General features: G+C 47.1%; 2 protein-coding genes across 5 annotated transcripts in view; one reads left to right on the top strand and one right to left on the bottom strand.

Annotated features, from left to right (window-relative positions):
* The window catches only part of LOC144695488 (TNF receptor-associated factor 2-like), a 498,558-nt gene that overhangs the window by 266,766 nt on the left and 211,741 nt on the right, over positions 1–20,051 (bottom strand). The window lies entirely within an intron of this gene.
* The window catches only part of csnk2b (casein kinase 2, beta polypeptide), a 62,740-nt gene that overhangs the window by 23,440 nt on the left and 19,249 nt on the right, over positions 1–20,051 (top strand). For 2 of the 4 annotated variants that reach the window (XM_078566462.1, XM_078566461.1), the window contains exons 2-4: positions 5,677–5,759; positions 10,277–10,379; positions 14,589–14,704. In XM_078566462.1, coding sequence (XP_078422588.1) covers positions 5,688–5,759; positions 10,277–10,379; positions 14,589–14,704 — 291 coding nt within the window. In that variant the 5' untranslated portion in view covers positions 5,677–5,687. Of the gene's footprint in view, positions 1–1,790; positions 1,925–5,676; positions 5,760–10,276; positions 10,380–14,588; positions 14,705–20,051 lie in introns of those variants that run through there. The other 2 variants (XM_078566460.1, XM_078566459.1) reach the window with 2 other exon arrangements.

Here is a 20,051-nt window from a genome sequence, read left to right as displayed (position 1 = left end):
GTTTAACTCCCCTGCTCTATCTTGAAACAGTGTCTCCTGCCAATGCAAGATGGCCACTGATACCCGTCCGCGCGTGCCCACGAAACCCAGTGATGTCATTTGCAGGAGATATGGTGCTGGCTGGAGCTTATTTGGATTCTGGATTACAACCTCCATATATGGCTTTTGCTGCTCCAGGGCTGCTTCCTGATAGCAGGCCCGTGTTAAGGGGCAGAGGGCCCGGAGTGGGAGATTCAGAAACCTTGGTGAGGCCACGCCCAGACTGCTCACCTGCCGTGGGGCTCAGAAGCTGGATGAATGGCTCACATAAGATCAAACTGGGAGAAGCCCTGGAGCCCCAAAGGCGGGGTATGGAGGTTGTAATCTGGGATTGCGGCTGTCACTGGGTGGATCAGAAGTCTCCCATCCCAGTCTCCAGCTCCATTCCTCCCCCAAGCCCCACCGACTTGGAGAAGGTGAGACGTCACTGTCTTTAAAAGCTGTTTGATAAGCACCTCTGCTCCTGGCTGCTGCCTACTCCCCCATTCGCATTGGCGTTGTAGAATAAAACAGCATAACTGCACGCGCACCATGTTGGCAGCAAACGCAGCCATTTTGAAATGGTGCTGTGAGATCTTTTGTGCCCATCGGAGAGTGAAGATGGGTCCTCGGCTTAATGTCTCCTTCACGAGATAGTGCATCTGACAGTGCATCACTCCCTCAGCACTGTACTGGGAGCATCGGCCTCCCCTTCGGCTCTCTAGTCTCCGGAGTGGGACTTGAACCCATGACGTAATGACTTGGACATCCGCTGAGCCACAGCTGGCACGTTGGCTTCAAAGCCCCCCGAGTGAGGAGCGGGCGGGCGGAGCCATTTGTGGGTGCTGGTTGTGATGACTGTTTGGCCACTCCTGCTGAAAAGTACATATGGACATCAGGTAACACTGTGATCAAACATTGCCTGTGATGTTCCCTGTGATCACAAGCTGTGAGTGGAGAAACCTTGAAGGAGATGCTCCCATTGGATGTAGAATCGCAGCGAGTTTGAAGTGTTCTATCTTTTCTGATCTTTTTACTGGGCCAGAGGCATGTTGAGCATTAAGGCTGTAAGTGAAGGGGAGGTGGGTGACCAAAGGCCTATGGGCCATTGACTCTCTCCCAGTGTTAGAGTCATACAACACAGGAGGAGGCAATTTGGTCCATCCTGCATGTGTCAGCTCTTTAAAAGAGCTATCCAATTACTCCCATCACCACTACTCATTCCTTTTTCCCTCTGTAGATTCTTTCTTTTCCAAATACTTTTCCAGTTCTCTATTGAAAGGTACTATTGAGCCTGACTCTAGAGTCTTTTTCAGATGGTGCATTCCCGATCATCTCTTTTTTTTAAAAATTCATTCATGGGATGTGGGTGTCGCAGGCTGGGCCAACGTTTATTGCCCTTGTTTCGGGGGCATTCTTTTTTAAGAATTAACCGCATTGCTGTGGGCCTGGAGTCATATGTAGGCCAGACCAGGATAAGGACAGCAGGTTTCCTTCCCTAAAGGACATTAATGAACTGTTTGGGTTTTTATGGCAATTGGCAATGGTTTCATGGCCGTATTTTTTTCTCTCTCTCTCCCTGGACGTTTTGCTATTTATCTACGACCTCTGGTTGCTGAACCGTTGTGTCTCTTTTCTGGGTCAGTCACAAGACTTGGTGTTCTTTCTGCCCATGAGGCTATGATTGGCTTGAGTAAGAGAGGGAGAGGTGCAGAGGGGCAGGTGTCTTTGAGGTACTGAGGGAAAACTGATTTCTCCATCTTCCCCCACAGCAGGCATGGTTTCTGTCAGCTGATCAAAGGGATCTTTGTGACGACACTTGGGCAGTAAGTTTAAGAGTATTTCCCCTTTGTTGCCCACCCTTCCTGCAGAAAGAGGATGTGCGGTGGTGAGTTCAGTTATTCTGGTAAGAATGCAGTGATTAACATGGGAACTAATCAGGGTCCCTCGGTGAATCGGTATTAATTGTTGAAACTTGAGATTTCACGCATTCTGATTCTGCACTCCTTCCTTGCTGTGCTTGAGACTCCTCCTCTCTCCTGCCTCCCCCCCACCCCCCCCTCCCTATCTATCTTTAGTGTCCAGAAGAATTAGAAAGAATCATAGCCATAAGCAGTGATGAATGACCGACATCTTGCTTTCTTGCAGCCCTGTGAAGAGATCACCTCTGATGCTGGTATGCTTTCTAGTTCTAGTGTCATCCTGTTATCAAAGAACACCTCCTATCCACTCCAGTCATAACCTTCAGCCAAATTACACTAAAATAGCTTAAATTCCCATCAGTGAATTTAGTGAATCTGCGCAAAAGGAGTAATGATGGTGAGCTTGAAAGGAATGAAAGATTCTGATTAATATGCTATTTTTCAGGATCTCCTAATGCTTGTTTTGTTTTATTAATTCACGGGATGTGGACGTCGCTGGCTGGGCCAGCATTTATTGCCCATCCCTAATTGCCCCTTGAAGGTGGTGGTGAGCTGCCTTCTTGAACCGCTGCAGTCCATGTGGTGTAGGTACACCCACAGCGCTGTTAGGGAGGGAGTTCCAGGATTTTGACCCAATGACAGTGAAGGGACAGCGATATATTTCCAAGTCAGGATGGTAAGTGACGTGGAGAGGAACTTCCAGGTGTTGGTGTTCCCATGTGTCTGCTGCCCTTGTCCTTCTAGATGGTTGAGATCGTGGGCTTTGAAGATGCTGTTGAAGGTCCCTGGGTAAGCTCCTGCAGTGCATCTTGTAGATGGTATCCATTGCTTCCACTGTGCATTGGTGGTGGAGGGAATGAATGGTTAAGATGGTGGATGGGGTACTGACCAACCACCTGAAACTTGTTGGGCCCTAGGACACTCGCTACCCGGAGGAACTGCTCCCAAAAAGCTGTTTGGGGGGGCGGGGGGGGGGTGGCTGCTGTCCACTGAAAATTTCAAAACCGAGACTGAGATTTTTTTTTTGGTTTGGCAAGAACCTTAAGTATTACAGAACCAAAATGGGTTGATGGAATTCAGATACACATCAGCCATAATCTAACTGAATGGTGAAGCAGGTTCGAGGGGTTGAATGGCTGCCTCTGTTGAGTTTGTGTTGCTTCCCTGCCAGTTGTAGGCTAAGTAACTGAAGAGTCTGAGCACTGTACTGATTGACAGTATTTCTTTGAAAATGTCACCATGACATTTCTTGTTGATCGCTGCATTGACTTGGAATAATACTGCGCGCAGTTTTGGTCTCCTTATTTAAGGAAGGATGTAAATGGTTCAAAGGAGGTTTACTAGATTGATACCTGGAATGAGTGGGTTGTCTTATGAGGAAAGGTTGGGCAGACTGGGCTTGTTTCCACTGGAGCTTAGAAGAACGAGGGGTGATTTGATTGAAGTATACAAGGTCCTGAATGGCCTTGACAAGATGGATGTGGAAAGGATGTTTCCTCTTGTGGGTGAGTCCAAAACCAGGGTGGGGGGGGCACTGTTTTAAAATTAGAGGTCGCCCTTTTAGGACAGAGATGGGAATTTTTTTTTTGAGGGTTGTGCGACTTTGGAATTCTCTGTGGAGCCGGGGGCCATTGAATATTTTTTCGGCAGATGTAGATGGATTCTTGTTAGGCAAGGGGATCAAAGGTTATCGGGGTTAGAGGGGAATGTGGGAATCGAAACATAAGATCATCAGCCATGATTTTATTGAATGGTGGAGCGAGCTCGAGGGGCCGAATGGTCCTCTCTTCCTATTTCTTATGTTCTTATGGTCTTGAGCTGTGCAATTGGCTGATGGAGGTCATTTAACTTCAGGCATTGGAAAATGAAATTTGCTTTCTTTATATAAAAAAAAAATCTTTAACCGGTCAGCAACTGGTAGCTGGACACTGAACAAATTGGCAGATTTTCAGTTGCTGTGGTTTTTAAAGGGAATGTATATAATTGCGCCACGATAGCTGCCCTTTGTTACCGAGTGCATCTGATTGTGTAGCTGTCTGTTAGCCTGGTCTCTCTCTGTCTCTCTGCTCAGGGCTGCTGCTCAAAGTGCCTGGCAGCAGTACAGTTCCCGCTGGTTTCCTGCTATGACCATACTGTTCAGCCACCATGAAGGTCGGCGCACATCTCGTCTGCTGGCCAATTCGTAAAGTCACCATGGTTGGGAAGGCCTTTAAATCTGACCTCCCACCATCTTCCCACTACACCAACTTGCAAAGCATTGTTGCAGATTTACCTGTTTGTGTGTCTGTACCCATTCCAAGGTGCGCCTTTTTGAGGTTGCTGGGGCAATTTGCATGTTTGTCTGTCCCTCGTCAGCATTTCTGTAGGGACAGTGTGACTGCAACACACGAGATACGGAGATATCTGCTATTCGCAATATTTATTGGGCAATTCCAATTACTTCTCCCATTCAAATTTCATTCGCCTGATAACCCCTAGACACAGCCATGTGGAATTGGCCTTTGTACTCTGCTTATCCTCCACGTACCTGTTGTTGTTTTATCGTATACTTTCAGAAGTTCCACCTTCAGTAATTTGGCTTTACCTTGATGCAGAGGATTGTGATCAATGCCAGTAATTTTGTTAGGGCTTGCTTGTGCCTCACACTGCTGGTCAGGTTAGTGGAGATGCTTTTACTCTATCTCTTCCAGAAAGCATCAGAAATAGGAGCAGGAGTAGGCCATACGGCCCCTCGAACCTGCTCCACTCCTCAGTACAATCAGGGCTGATGTGCCACGGCTCCACATACCTGCTCTATTCCTCCATCCCTCCATTTCTGGTGACAAAAAAGCTATCCATCTCGGGCTTCAATATATTCAACGATGGAGCTTCCATAACCCTCTGGGGTGGAGAATTCCAAAGGTTCACAACCCTCTGCGAATCTCTCCTCACCTTGGTCTTAAAAGATTGATGCGTTATCCTGAGACCATGATCGCATGTTCTAGATTCTCCAACTGGGGGAAGCAACTTCTCTGTTAAGTCCTCTATTTTTAAAAAAAACCCTAGACATTTCAATGCCCTGATTTGTGTAGCTTTTTCTACATGGCCAAGACTGGTCCATAGCTCCTCTGATGTCACGTTCTGAGATGAGGCTAATGCTTTGAATTCTTGTGCACATCTTTCACTGGTGGCTTGAGGGAAATGGCTGGGAAGCATTGTGTTGTCGCTTTATAATATGGCTCCGAAAACACACTGGAAACCCCAAAAGGAGATGATTAAAGGGTTGCTGCTGCTGTGGGCTATGATAAACTGTGCTGCTGGGACTGATACCTGTAATGAGCTCATTGATGCAAGCTGGGGAAACAGGAGTGGTTGTGTAATATGCTTGCAGTGCTCCCAGGATGGGGAGTGGAAAAGTCAGTCAGTTCGTGCTCTGACTTATTCCATCGATCCTGAGAGAGTGTGTGAATGTGCAAGCGGATGAGATTGGACTTGACTGTGATGCCTTTCATGAGGAGAATAGACGATTTGGCGTGTAGGCTGATGTGTGCAGAAGGGCCACTTGAGGCAGAGAGGGGGGGAACAATGGAGTGCAGTTTGAGGCCAAAATGTACAGTGCTGAGGATGAGTGGGATGTAACAGGCACTAATATTAAATGGAGAAATAGAGGCAGGCTGTTATCAGTGGGTGAGTGTGGGTGCTACGAGGGGCTTTGGTTTTGCTGGTCACTCACTAACTCTCCTCCTCCCTCTTTCAGAGGATACGAAGATGAGCAGCTCGGAGGAAGTGTCGTGGATTTCCTGGTTCTGTGGACTGCGTGGCAACGAGTTCTTCTGCGAGGTGAGTGTCTGAGCGAGTGCTAGCTTTGTTAGCCCAGTGCGGTTAACTAGCTATCCAAGAGCCATGGACTTTTCCTGTTCCTCATGGGGCCTGAACTCATCCAAATGTTGCAGTTATTGTTGGGGCAGCCACTTCAGTCCACAGAACTATACATGTTCATTTGCATTGGAAAGCTAGTGGGGAATTGTAAATATCCTAAATGTAACTCAACCGTGCAATACAATGCCAGCCATTATCATGTTGCTATTCTAGCACTGTTGAACAGATGTATTGTGTGGTGCTGCGCTGAGAAAGTCCCCTTTTCCCCGGCAGCCACAGGTGACCAGGTTTATTAAATTCGGTTTCGTGACTTTCCGTGGTGGGGTTTGACCTCTCGGCCTCTGTTGTTTAATTTCGCTCGCCCGTGCTATCATTGTCTCTTGTATCATTTCAACCAGTTCACCATCTCCCAGGTCTGCACCCTGTGTCACATAGTCCAGTATCATAGCCACTACACCACTGTATCTGCTAAATTCTGGAGGAGTAATGGGGACGTTGCTCACAAGCAAACTGAGAACGTAAAGGTTTTCTTGTGATTCTTGACTGCATGAGTCAGTCTTGACATATGAAAGTGCTGTTTTGAAATCATACCTGCATTGCATTCGCTTGGAGCTGATTGCATTCCTGAGAGGTGAGGGAATGCTGTGTTCTCTCCTCTTTTCTATTCCATTGAACATGGGAGATTACAGGGTGACCTAATTGAGGTGTGTAAGATGTATTGCTTGAAAAAAGGGACAGACACATTGCGCCTGTTTCAACTAAACAAAATAAATAACTGCATTGCCCTGAGGAATGAACCAGCAAATGGCTTTGACTGAGCAATCAAGCTGCCTGGTCTAAATTTCAAACAGTGTTTGGCAGTTAACTGTCAGTCACCATTAACTGGTGCATTCTCCATGGCAACGCCTCTATCAATCAGACTCCACTTGCCAACCAATCTGCACTCTTCTCACACAGTATAAATTGTTGTTCCCTTTACATTTGGTATTCTTGCGAACTGTCCTGATGAGTACAAGATGATAAACTTTGGCGAAAGTATTTTTTTTCAGCAACTCTCAAGTTCTCCATTATCAAGCAACTATGCATATAAGATGATTGAAGAATTTTACATGACAGAGAGAGAAATTATTTCTCTGGTGGAAAGGAACAAGGGAGCATAACCTTAAAAAGATAGCTAGGCTGTTGAGGGGTGATTTCAGAATCACTTCACACACAGGTTCAAGGGAGCCTGGAACATTCTCTCTCCCTGCCCCCCCCCCCCTGCAAAAGCTGCTGAGGATGGGGGTGAATTGAAAATTTCAAAACTGAGATGGATAGGTTTTGGTTAGGCAATTGCATTAAGAGTTATGGAGCCAAGATGTGTAGTTGGGGTCAAGTTACAGGTCCACCATGATCAAACAGAATGGTGGAACAGACTTAATGGGCTGAATGGCCTGTTAGTACTTTCCCTTCAGGACTGCCCAGATAATTTTGAATCATTGCACCTGCTTGGCAGTAGCCTACATGTGAAGTTGTCTCCATTTGCTGCACTGTGGTTTTCCACATTTTGATTTTACAGTCACGCCACATGATCAGTTTGTCCTGATCATTGAAGGATAAACTGGATATAATGCAGAACAGGGCTGTTCACCTATCATACAGTTCTGGTGTGCTGCACTTAAACTGCCGATCCCTGTATTTATTTATTCTTTCATGGGGTGTGGGCTTCGCTGGCTGGGCCAGCATTTATTGTCCATCCCTAGTTGCCCTTGAGAAGGTGGTGGTGAGCTGCCTCCTTGAACTGCTGCAGCCTGTGTGGTGTGGGTACGCCCACAGTGCTGTTAGAGAGCGAGTTCCAGGATTTTGACCCAGCAACGGTGATATATTTCCAAGTCAGGATGGTAAATGACTTGGAGGGAACTTCCAGGTGGTGGTGTTCCCATCCATCTGCTGCCCTTGTCCTTCTAGATGGTAGTGGTTGTGGGTTTGGAAGTTGATGAATTCCTGCAGTGCATCTTGTAGATGGTACACACTGCTGCTACTGTGTGTCGGTGGTGGAGGGAGTGAATGTTTGTGGATGTGGTGCCAGTCAAGTGGGCTGCTTTGTCCTGGACGGTGTCAAACTTCTGAGTACTGTGGGAGCTGCACTCATCCAGGCAAGTGGGGAGTATTCCATCACACTCCTGACTTGTGCCTTGTAGATGGTGGACAGGCTTTGGGGAGTCAGGAGGTGAGTTTCTCATCGCAGGATTCCCAGCCTCTGACCTGCTCTTGTGGCCACAGTATTTATATGGCCAGTCCAGTTCAGCTTCTGGTCAATGATAACCCCCAGGATGTTGATAGTGGGGGATTCAGTGATGGTAATGCCATTGAACATCAACGGGCGATGGTTAGATTCTCTCTCCTTGGAGATGGTTATTGCCTGACACTTGTGTTGCGCGAATGTTACTTGCCACTTGTCAGTACAAGAATAAGTAAATCCTGTAACAATTGTATAGGATTCTGGTGAAACTATACCTCGAATACTGTGTGCAGTTTTGATCTCCATATCTAAGAAAGGATATAATTGCCTTGGGGATGAAGGTTCATTAAATTGGTCCCTGGGATGAAAAGATGAGAGGCTGATGAGTAAATTGGGTTTATATTGTCTGGAGTTTAGAAGAATGAGAGATGACCTCATTGAAACATAGATTCTGAAAGGGCTTGATAGGGTGGCCACTGAGAGATGGTTTCTGCTGGTGGCCAGGGAATCTAAAACACGGGGCACAGTCAAGGGTGGGGAACTCCCGGCCCATTGCACTTTTTCATCCAGTCCATGGGGAGATTTCAAAATCTAGGCTGGTTTGGGATTGAGACAGAATGAGAAAGGAGGGAGAGAGGCAGAGAATGGGAAAGGAAAGTGAGCAAAAAGTTGAGCTGAATTTCAGGAGGGTTGTGATTGAGACACAGAAGCTGTGCTACTTATTAAGGAAAAGCAAACTCAGCCATCGCATTAAAGCAGTGGGTGAGTTGAATGTTTCTGTATTCTCTCTCTCTTAAAAATAAATTAAGTTGGTTTTTGTGTGTGTGTGTGTGGCCTGCAACTAACTTTATTCACGTGTGAGTGGCCCTTGGTAAGAAAAAGGTTCCCCACCCCTGGTCTAAGGGTAAGGGGCCGATCATTCAGGACTGAGATGAGGAGAAATTTCTTCACTCAAAGGGTTGTGAATCTTAGAAATTCTCTATCCCAAAGGGTTGTCGATGCTCCATCGTTGAATATATCCAAGACTGGGAGAGGCAGGTTATTGATCTCGAGAACTGAAGGGGAGCAGGTCAGAAAGTGGAGTTGAGACAGATGAGCCATGATCGTATTGAATGGCTCATGGTCTACTATTATGGTCTGATGCTCCGTCTCTTGAATTTGGGGCTGTAGGCAAATGACTTGATACAGATGTGCACAATTTTGCTCAAATTGGCATAGGGAGGTGGCCTGGGCTAAAAAGGTTAAATTAGGAGGACTGGTTACATAGACTAGGCTTATATTTCCTTGACAATGAGATTTATGCATGATCTGAGATGATTGAAGGGGTTAGATAATGGTGATTACATTCCTCTGGCCAGTGGTGGGGACTGGGGGAAGCAGGTGCAAAATCTTAAAATTAAAGCAAGACCATTCAAGGGTGATATCAGGAAGCACTGCTTCACACACAGGATGTGGAAACCTGGGGAGCTCTCTCCTCAAAAAGCTGTAGAGGTTGGGAGCCGATTAAAACATTTTGAATTGTGTTTTTTTTTTGGTAAGGCAAGGGCATTAAAGGTTACCAAACCAAGGTGGATAGAGTTACAGTCAAACGGAACAGGCTCAAGGAAGCTGAAAGGCCGAATCCTGATTCTATGTTCCAAACTGACACTTGAACTGCAAAAGCAGATTTATTTTTCCTTTGAGCTTATTTGCCACAGGACATCCAGAACAAAAAGCCGTGGGCTGCTTAATTCACCCAACAAGTCAAAACACCCTCCCCACCCCACATCCGGGCAGGCCCGATTTGCCGAGTTTATTGTTAACTCTGTTTTGTAATCTTGAGCTTCACTTCAGGCACCTTGCATTTTCCTTTGAAGCCAGCCTGGTTTGCCCACCTTGAGTTGCCCTTGCCAGTCTGAACGTCTAAAAGCTCCAGCTCGCTGGTAGCGAGTACCGAGGGGGTTTAATTGTTCACTAATCAGACAATGTGAATCTTGTGGGACTCACTTTAATCATCTGGGGTGAGTGGCATTGTTTGCCCTGGGGTTAAGTCAATGCACTTATTTGTCTCCTGCAGCTTATAGATGGCCGCGCCATTCCCCCCTCTCCCCACACCAGGTCTCGGCTTATTCTTGTGTTTCGCCAGTGTATAGGTTGATTCAGTTATTGGGGTGGCATGTTTAGTTGGCCTTGGATTATTTATTTAGTAGTGTATAGCCATTTCCAACCTCCTACCCTGGCAGTACTGTCTGTTTACCCCTCTGTTTCTCTAATCTAGGTTGATGAAGATTATATTCAGGACAAGTTCAATCTGACAGGACTGAATGAGCAGGTGCCTCATTATCGTCAAGCGTTGGATATGATTCTTGACCTCGAGCCAGGTACGTTGTAAAGCTGGCGTTCGTGTTGTCTCGATGTTGGTACTGTGATGGTAGGAATAGTCCCCCATGGTCACTTGCACCCCAGCTGCGCTGTCCCTGTCCCTGTGGTCCCTCCCCTCTCAGCTGGTGCAGGCTGCTGCTGCTGCTCCAGCTGTAGCTGTCTCTATGCTGCGTAGTATTGTTCAGAGACGGGGCAAAGCCCTGTCTGCTGGCCGAAGAGAGGCAATGATGGAATTCCTTTGGGAACGTTCCCAGCTTCAGTGGAGTTGGGCCTAAGGAACATAGTTGACTAGATGTAGAAGGCAAGCCCATTGAAACGCTGGGAAGGGATTTCACTCTTTCCCAAGTGCCCAGCAATAAGCACACCCGGCAGAGTCAGAAAACAGCTGCTTTAATGGTTTGGGTGGGACCCTGTTCAAAAATCTGGAAAGTGTGCTGTACGCGGGGAATGTTTACCGAGTTGCTCTATTAAGCTGGGTGCTTTTGAGGAACAAATTCTCGCTTAAAGTACAGTTCTTCTACCAGAAGGTGGTGCAGTTTGCTGCAGTGTGAGCTCCAAACACCCAGAGAGTACCTACTTGTACCAATGTAACATTCTTCCATTTCCACTGTAATATTCAATTTTCCAGACTGCCGTGCCTCTGCATGAGATCACCAGCTTGGAATGGAGCTAAGTGCGGCTCTGTGCTGTGGACCTGTGCCCACTTGGAATAGGATTGAAACTGTCTGAACGAATTTCCTTCAGCCCCATGTAGTGAGAGCACAGAATGAATATTCACCAGTCTGGACCTGAATTGAACCCATTTCCCAAAGGTGAAAAACAGGCGTGCTCATCAGCTGTTTGACCGCAAGTCTTTTTTTCCCCCTAGCTCGAGCCCCCGATGCCAATGTCTGCCAACATTGTCTCATTAGTCTGATTAGATCAGCCAGTATTTCCTTTCGCTGTGTGGTTTGATGTTTTTTCATGCTGCTGTCACTGCCACCTGGCCTGTGCTCTGCTGACTTAAAAACAATATTTCAGCCCAGTGTGCTCTCACAGCTCAGCTCATTTAGTGCCCTCTGTGCCTTGTGGGGAAACTGGAAGCAGTGCCAGGGCACGAGATGCAGATCATACCCTCAGTCCTGTGGACAAGCAGCTGGCGTTTGCTTGGCAGTTCCCGACACTTACTTCTCCAGGAAGCCAGTGATGTGAGGAGATCATGGTAATGTCCCATTGGCCTTGTAATCCAGAGACCCAGGCTTGGGACACGGGTTAAAATCCCATCACAACCTGGTGGAATTTAAATTCAATTAATAACATCTGGAATATAAAGCTAGTCTCAGTCGGGGTGACTGTAAAACTATCATTGATGGTTGTAAAAACCCACCTGGTTCACTAATGTCCTTTAACAGGCAATTTTTCCTTATTCTTTCAAGGGATGTGGGCATCGCTGGCAAGGCCAGCATTTGTTGCCCATCCCTAATTGCCCTTGAACTGAGTGGCTTGCTCGGCCATTTCAGGGGGCACTTAAGAGTCAACCACATTGCTGTGGGCCTGGAGTCACATGTAGGCCAGATTTCCTTCCCTGAAAGACATTAGCGAAACAGAAGGGTTTTTATGACAATCGGTGATAGTTTCATGGTCGCCATCACTGAGACTAGCTTTCGATTCTAGATTTATTAATGGAACTTAAATTCCACCAGCTGCTGTGGTGGGTTTTGACCCCCCACCCCTGTCCACAGAGCATTAGCCTGGGTCCCTGGATTACTAGTCCAGTCACATTACCTTTACACCACCATCTTCTTCCAGGCAATTAGGGACGGGCAATGAATGTTGGTCTTGCCAACAACATCCACATCTCATGAAAAGAATACCTTTTAAAAAAGGAATAAAGAAAGGACTCGCATTTAGCAGTGCTTTTTGTGATCCCAGGACATCCAAGAATGCTTCACATCCAATGAAACACTTTCTTGAAACGTGGGCACAGTTTGAATGTAGGAAACGAAGCAAACAGTTGGTGCACAGGGAGCTCCCGCCAAACAGCAATACGTCCCAATATTCCGTTTCTCGTCAGTAGTTGGTTTAGGATTAAATGTTGACCTGGACACCGGGCTGCCTCCACCTGAGAAAACCCAGGCTGTGTCTGCGCTAACATCTCAACCTAACGATGGCGCCTTTGAAAGCCGGAGTGTCTGTCTGGACTTTGTGCTCAGGCCTCTGGAGTGTGGACTTGAACTTCTGACGTTGAGGCGAGTGCTGTGAGACTGAGCTCCTTGCCCTCTGTCAACACCCTGAGGGGGGCGGGTTACCATTGACCAGAAACTGAACTGGACTAGCCATATAAATACTGTGGCTACACGAGCAGGCCAGAGGCTGGGAATCCTGCAGAGGGTTACTGACTTCCGGACTCCCCACAGCCTGCTCGCCATCTACAAGGCACAAGTCAGGAATGTGATGGAATACTTCCCACTTGCCTGCATGGGTGCAGCTCCAACAACACTCAAGAAGCTTGACACCATCCAGGACAAAGCAGCCCCGCTGGATCAGAATTCCATCCACCACCTTTAAACATTCACTCCCTCCACCACCGACACACAGTGGCAGCGGTATGTACCTGCACTGCTGCAACTCACCAGGCCCCTTTGCCCACAGGCCAAGGGTATGATCAGCATCAAACAGTTGGCAGACTCGTGACCTCTAGCACTTAGAAGGGCAGAGCAACAGACACATGGGAACACCACCACTTGGAAGTTCCCCTCCAAGTCACTCACCACCCTGACTTGGAAATATATCACTGTTCCTTCACTGTAGTTGGGTCAAAATCCTGGAACTGCCCCCACACCTAACAGCGCTGTAGGTGCACCTGCACCACATGGACTGCAGTGGTTCAAGAAAGTGGTTCACCACTTAAAAGGCAATTAGGGATGGGCATAGGATGCTGGGCTTGCCATAATGAATGGATAAAAAAAGAAATCCTAATATTCATACGCAGCCCATGTCTGTGTTCCAGCAGCTGGTGTTGCCCTAGATGCTTTAAAAACCTCCTGAAAAACCTAATGTGCATGAAAATCCACAGCAAATTGCACTTTAAGGAAGTAACATGCATATGTGACTAAGCTTTGAGTGAAGACTCAACTGAGGTTACAAAACTACCAAGTGTTCCAAGAACGTTTTGAGTGAGTAGAATATTTGAGTATCCCCTGAATCCACAGCTCACTTATTGTTTTTGTGGCAGTATATACAGCAAACATTCTCTGCCTTAAGCAGCATACTTCAGTGCACAATATACTACTTGTGCATGGCTTCTAATTCCATTGGTGACCAACCAGTTCATCTGACCTTGGTGTGCAGCTCTGAATGTTCTCTCCAGACATACCTTAAATTTGGAAGGACTGAATCTTAACCATCCCATTGAGATATCTCTCTCGGTTCATAGGATTTTATAGCACAGAAACGGGCCATTCAGCTCAACTGGTCCCATGCCTGTGCATACGCTTCCCATGAGTCGTCTCCTCTCACCCTATTTCTATTTCCTTCTCCCTTTTGTTTATCCAGCTTTGCCATAAATGTGTCTGTGCTGTTAATTGTATCAGTTGAGGTTAATTAATGACAAACGGGTGGAGGGCATTGATTGGTCACTTGAGCACATATAAAGAGAGACTTGTGCAGGGGTAAAGTGGAGTCAGGAGATATATATCTGTAATATTTCGCTCCATGAATAAATCTATTCCAAGTAAAGACTGGCTTTGGTTTCTTCTTTCACCAACTGGCTAACGGGATTGTAACATGTGCTGTTCACCACCTCAGCCGCCCCTTTTCACACTTTGGGTGAATTCTTGAAATCCCTATTGGATTTATTTGTGACTAGCTTACATGACAGCCCCAGAGTTTTGGTTTCCTGCACAGGTTGAAATATCTCTCTCTACCCTGTGAAATCCTTTGTTAATTGTAAGGACCTCAATCAGATAATATCCCTTCTCTTTTCTGGTAGGAAAATGCCTCACCCTGTTCAGGCTTTCCTTATGGGGCTATTTGTTACTGACAGGCTAAAGATTTTTAACTCTATTTCGAGAACTAACGTTTGTTAAAATCAGGTGGGCACAATATGAAACTTTTTTTGTACCCCCTGCACTAGTTCACTGAAAACATGCTGGTGGGAGAACTGTTTGCTTTGGAGAGGTAGTGTGTTAATGTGACCTTCTCTGACATTTCAATGTTCCTGTTACCAGATGAGGAGCTGGAGGACAATCCAAACCAGAGTGACCTGATTGAGCAGGCTGCCGAGATGCTGTACGGACTGATCCACGCTCGCTACATTCTCACCAACCGGGGGATTGCACAGATGGTAAGTTGACTAAAAGGCTTTCCTCCTGAAAGTCAGACGCAGGGACCTTCTCTTGAATGTGGGAGACAAAAAGAAACAAAAATTCATAAAAGACTGGAGACTGCAGTGTAAAGCCTAGAAATGCTGAGTTGGCGAGAAATGTGGACTAATGTTTTGGGTGGGACCTTTCATTCGAGCTTGTCGCCTGCAATATGTGTAAGCATTGTGTCTGAATTGAGAAAGAAGCCAGAAGAGAATTTCCCAGCCCCACCTGCATTGCAGCCCCTATGGTAGAAGGTGGTGCAATGCACTGTGGACTCGTCTTGTAATAATAGCCTCGGCCAGCCAAACAGAGCAAGACTGCTTTAGAAGGCAAGCTTCCACTGGTGCAGACTTGCCCACTAACCTCGTTTTCTTTATTGAGAATTGGTCATTACAGCAGCTTGAAGCTTTAGCGCACTGAAGAAGCGTTGCACGGGCCAGAGAGGTGAGCAGTCGCCCATCAGGACCTTTGGATAAGTCAGCGCAGGTATCGACAGAGAGGTTTTGAGATGCTAGCCAGCGTTTGTTGAGTTCATGATCACAGGAGCCTGTATTTATTGTTACTGAGCCCCTCCTCTCTCTCTCTCTCTCTCTCTCTCTCTCTCTCTCTCTCTCTCTCTCTCTCTCTCCCCCCCCCCCCCCCCCCCCCCCCCCCCGCCCCCAGGCCTTGCCAAGCCTGTTTATGAACTTGGCACCAAGTCATGCTTCTGACGCCATGTCAACTTCCATCGTAAAGATCACCTAGGTCCATCACTTAAGATACAAACAAACAAATTAGGAGCAGGAGTAGGCTATTCGACCCCTCAAGCCTGCTCCGCCATTCAACAACAACATAGCTGATCTGATTGTGGCCTCAACACCACTATCCTGCCAGTCTCCCCTAACCATTGATTCTTTATTTCTTCATTTCATGGGATGTGGGTGTCTCTGACAAGGCCAGCATTTGTTGCTCCATCCCTAATTGCCCTTGAACCGAGTGGCTTGCTGGGCCATTTCAGAGGGCAGTTAAGAGTCAACAACATTGCCGTGGGTCTGGAGTCAAATGTAGGCCAGACCGGGTAAGGACGGCAGATTTCCTTCCCTAAAGGGCACTAGTGAATCAATGGGTTTTTACGATAATCGATAGTTTCATGGTCACCGTTACTGAGACTAGCTTTCAATTCCAGATTTATTAATTGAATTTAAATTCCACCAGCTTCCATGGTGGGATTTGAACCCATGTCTCCAGAGCATTAGCCTGGCCCTCAGGATTACTAGTCGAGTGACATTGCCACTACCTTGCTGTCTCCCCCACTTCTCGATTTAACAAGGGAATGAATCTACCTCTGCCTTAAAAGTATTTAATGATTTTGTGTCTCTCCCTTTCTGGGGAAGAGTTCCACGGAGGGGACCTGATTGAAACATATAAAATTCTAATAGGACTAGACAGATTGAATGCAGGGAGGATGTTTCCCCTGGTTGGGGAGCCTAGAACCAGGAGCCACAGTCTCAGGATACAGAGCAGGTGATTTAGGACTGAGATAAGGAAAAATTTCTTCACTCAGAGGGTGGTCAACCTTTTTTTTTATTCACCCACGGGATGTGGGCTTCGCTGGCTGGGCCAGCATTTATTGTCCATCCCTAGTTGCCCTTGAGAAGGTGGTGGTGAGCTGCCTCCATGTACCGCTGCAGTCCCTGTGGTGTAGGTGCACCCACGGTTCTGTTAGGGAGGGAGTTCCAGGATTTTGACCCTGTGACAGTGAAGGAACAGCGATATATTTACAAGTCAGGGTGGTGAGTGACTTGGAGGGGAACTTCCAGGTGGTGGTGTTCCCATCTATCTGCTGCCCTTGTCCTTCTAGATGGTTGTGGGTTTGGAAGGTGCTGCCTAAGGAGCCTTGGTGAATTCCTGCAGTGCATCTTGTAGATGGTACACACTGCTGCTACTGTGTGTCGGTGGTGGGGGGAGTGAATGTTTGTGGATATGGTGCCAATCAAGCGGGTTGCTTTGTCCTGGATGGTGTCAAGCTTCATGAGTGTTGTTGGAGCTGCACTCATCCAGGCAAGTGGGGAGTATTACAGCACATTCCTGACTTGTGCCTTGTAGATGGTGGACAGGCTTTGGGGCGTCAGGAGGTGTGTTACTCGTTGCAAGATTCCTAGCATCTGACTTGCTCTTGTAGCCACAGTGTTTCTGTGGCTAGTTCAGTGCAGTTTCTGGTCAGTGTGCTAACTGTATCTCATTTACCTTCTTTATAATCTTTGGACAGTCCTGGGCACGGTGTGGGAATGGGGAGGCTAGGGATTTCCCTGAATTATTGGGGCATCTTCATTAGTTAAACTCCCGTGGCTGTTTTTTCTTCTTAATTCAGTTAAAACAGCAAGACATCTCTCTGGCAAAAGGCACTGGAAATGTAACCATGAGTCACTCAGTTGTCAAGACAGATTTTTGACAGTTTGTGTACCTGAGAGTTGCTCATGTCCAAAATATCAGGAACCTATGAACAGAGATGCACTCTTCCCTAAGATAAAAGCAAAACACTGCGAACGCTGGAAATCTGAAACAAAAACAGAAAATGCTGGAAAATCTCAGCAGGTCTAACACTGTCTGTGGAGAGAAAAACAATTAAAGTTTCAAGCCCTTATGACTCTTCAGAGCTAAAGAGAAGTAAAAATGTAATGAAATTTATACTGTTTAAGGGGGGGTGGAGCAGGTGAAGCTGGATAGGAGGTCAGTGGTAGTTGGAGACAAAGGAGAGATTGCCAGAGATGTCATGGACATCAGCAATGTGGTTGACTCTTAAATGCCCTCTGAAATGGCCTAGCAAGCCACTCAGTTGTATCAAACCGCTACAAAGACTCAAAAAAGGAATGAAACCGGACGGACCACCCGGCATCGACCTAGGCACCGGAAACAACAACGGCCATCACGGCCCTGTCAATCCAGCAAAGTCTTCCGTACTCATATCTGGGGGATAGTGCTAAAATTGGGAGAGCTGTCTCTCACGGACTAGACAAGCAACAGCCTGACATAGTCATTCTCATGGAATCATACCTTACAGTTAATGTCCCAGACTCCGCCATCACCATCCCTGGGTATGTCCTGTCCTGCCAGTAGGACAGGACATACCCAGCAGAGGTGGCAGCACAGTGGTATACAGTCAGGAGGAAGTTGCCCTGGGAGTCCTCAACATCGACTCTATGAAGTCTCATGGCATCAGGTCAAACATGGACAATGAAACCTCCTGATGATTACCACATACCACCTTCCCTCGGCTGATGAATCAGTGCTCCTCCATGTTGAACATCATTTGGAGGAAGCACTGAGGGTGACAAGGGCGCAAAATGTATTCAAACTTCAAAGTCCATCACCAAGAGCACCGCTACTGACCAAGCTGGCTGAGTCCTAAAGGACATAGCTGCTAGACTGGGCCTGCAGCAGGTGGTGAGGGAAAAACATATTTGACCTCATCCTCATCAAACTGCCTGCAGTGGATGCATCTGTCCATGACAGTATTGGTAGGAATGACCACTGCACGGTCAGTGTGGAGACGAAGTCCCGCCTTCACGTTGAGGATATCCTCCATCGTGTTGTGTGGCACTATCACCGTGCTAAATGGGATAGATTTTGAACAGATTTAGCAACTCAAGACTGAGCATTCATGAGGCGCTGTGGGGCTTCAGCAGCAGCAGAATTGTACTCGAACACAATCTGTAACCTCATGGCCCGGCATATCCCCCACTCTACCATTACCATCAAGCCAGGGGATCAACCCTGGTTCAATGAAGAGTGCAGGAGGGCATGCCAGGAGCAGCACCAGGCATATTTAAACATAAGCTGTCAACCTGGTGAAGCTATAACACAGGAGCACATGCGTGCCAAATAGCATAAGCAGCAAGTGATAGACAGAGCTGAGCGATTCCACAACCAGCGGTTTAGATCTAAGCTCTGCAGTCCTGCCACATCCAGTCGTGAATGGTGGTAGACAATTAAACAACTCACTGACTCCACAAATATCCCCATCCTCAATGATGGAGGAGCCCAGCACATCAGTGCAAAAGATAAGGCTGAAGCATTTGCAACAATCCTCTGCCAGAAGTGCCGAGTGGATGATCTATCTCGGCTTCCTCTGGAGGTCCGCAGCATCACAGCTGCCAGTCTCCACCCAATTTGAGTCACTCCATGTCATATCAAGAAATGGCTGAAGGCAATGGATACTGCAAAGGCTACGGGCCCTGACAATATTCCGGCAATAATACTGAAGACTTGTGCTCCAGAACTTGCCGCACCCCAAACCAAACTGTTCCAGTACAGCTAAAACAGTGGCATCTACCCGGCTAAGTGGAAAATTGCCCAGGTATGTCCTGTACACAAAAAGCAGGACAAATCCAATCCGGCCAATTACCGCCCATCAGTCTACTGTCGATCATTAGTAAACTAATGGAAGGGGTCATCAACAGTGCTATTAAGTGGCACTTGCTTAGTAATAACCTGCTCACTGATGTCCAGTTTGGGTTCCACCAGGGCCACTGAGCTCCTGACCTCATTACATCCTTAGTTCAAACATGGACAAAAGAGTTGAACTCCCGAGGTGAGGTGAGAGTGACTGCCCTTGACATCAAGGCAGCATTTGACCGAGTGTGGCATCAAGGAGCCCTAGCAAAACCGGAGTCAATGGGAATCGGGGAGAAAACTCTCTGCTGGTTGGAGCCATACCTGGCACAAAGGAAGATGGTTGTGATTGTTGGAGGTCAGTCATCTCAGCTCCAGGACATCACTGCAGGAGCTCCTCAGGGTAGTGCCCTAGGCCCAACCATCTTCAGCTGCTTCATCAATAACCTTCCTTCCATCATAAGGTCAGAAGTGGGGATGTTCGCTGACGCTTGTACAATGTTCACCATTCGCGACGACTCAGGTTCTGAAGCAGTCCATGTCCAAATGCAGCAAGACCTGGACAATATCTAGGCTTGAGCTGACAAGTGGCAAGTAACATTCGCACCACACAAGTGTCAGGCAATGACCATTTCCAACAAGAGAGAATCCAACCATTGCCCCCTGATGTTCAATGGCACTACCATCACTGAATCCCCCACTATCATCATCCTGGGGGTTACCATTGACCAGAAACTGAACAGGATTAGCCATGTAAATACTGTGGCTACAAAGAGCAGGTCGGAGGCTAGGAATCATGCGATGAGTAACTCACCTCCTGACTCCCCAAAGCCTGTTCACCAACTACAAAGAACCAGTCAGTGTGATGGAATACTATCCACTTGCCTGGATGAGTGCAGCTCCCACAACACTTGAAGCTTGACACTATCCAGCACAAAGCAGCCCACTTTATTG

The sequence above is a fragment of the Cetorhinus maximus genome, chromosome 21 (assembly GCF_964194155.1).
Source record: "Cetorhinus maximus chromosome 21, sCetMax3.hap1.1, whole genome shotgun sequence".
Classification (NCBI taxonomy): Eukaryota; Metazoa; Chordata; class Chondrichthyes; order Lamniformes; family Cetorhinidae; genus Cetorhinus; species Cetorhinus maximus.
The sequence above is the reverse complement of the archived record's forward strand: the minus strand, read 5'-3'. Positions and strand labels throughout refer to the sequence as shown.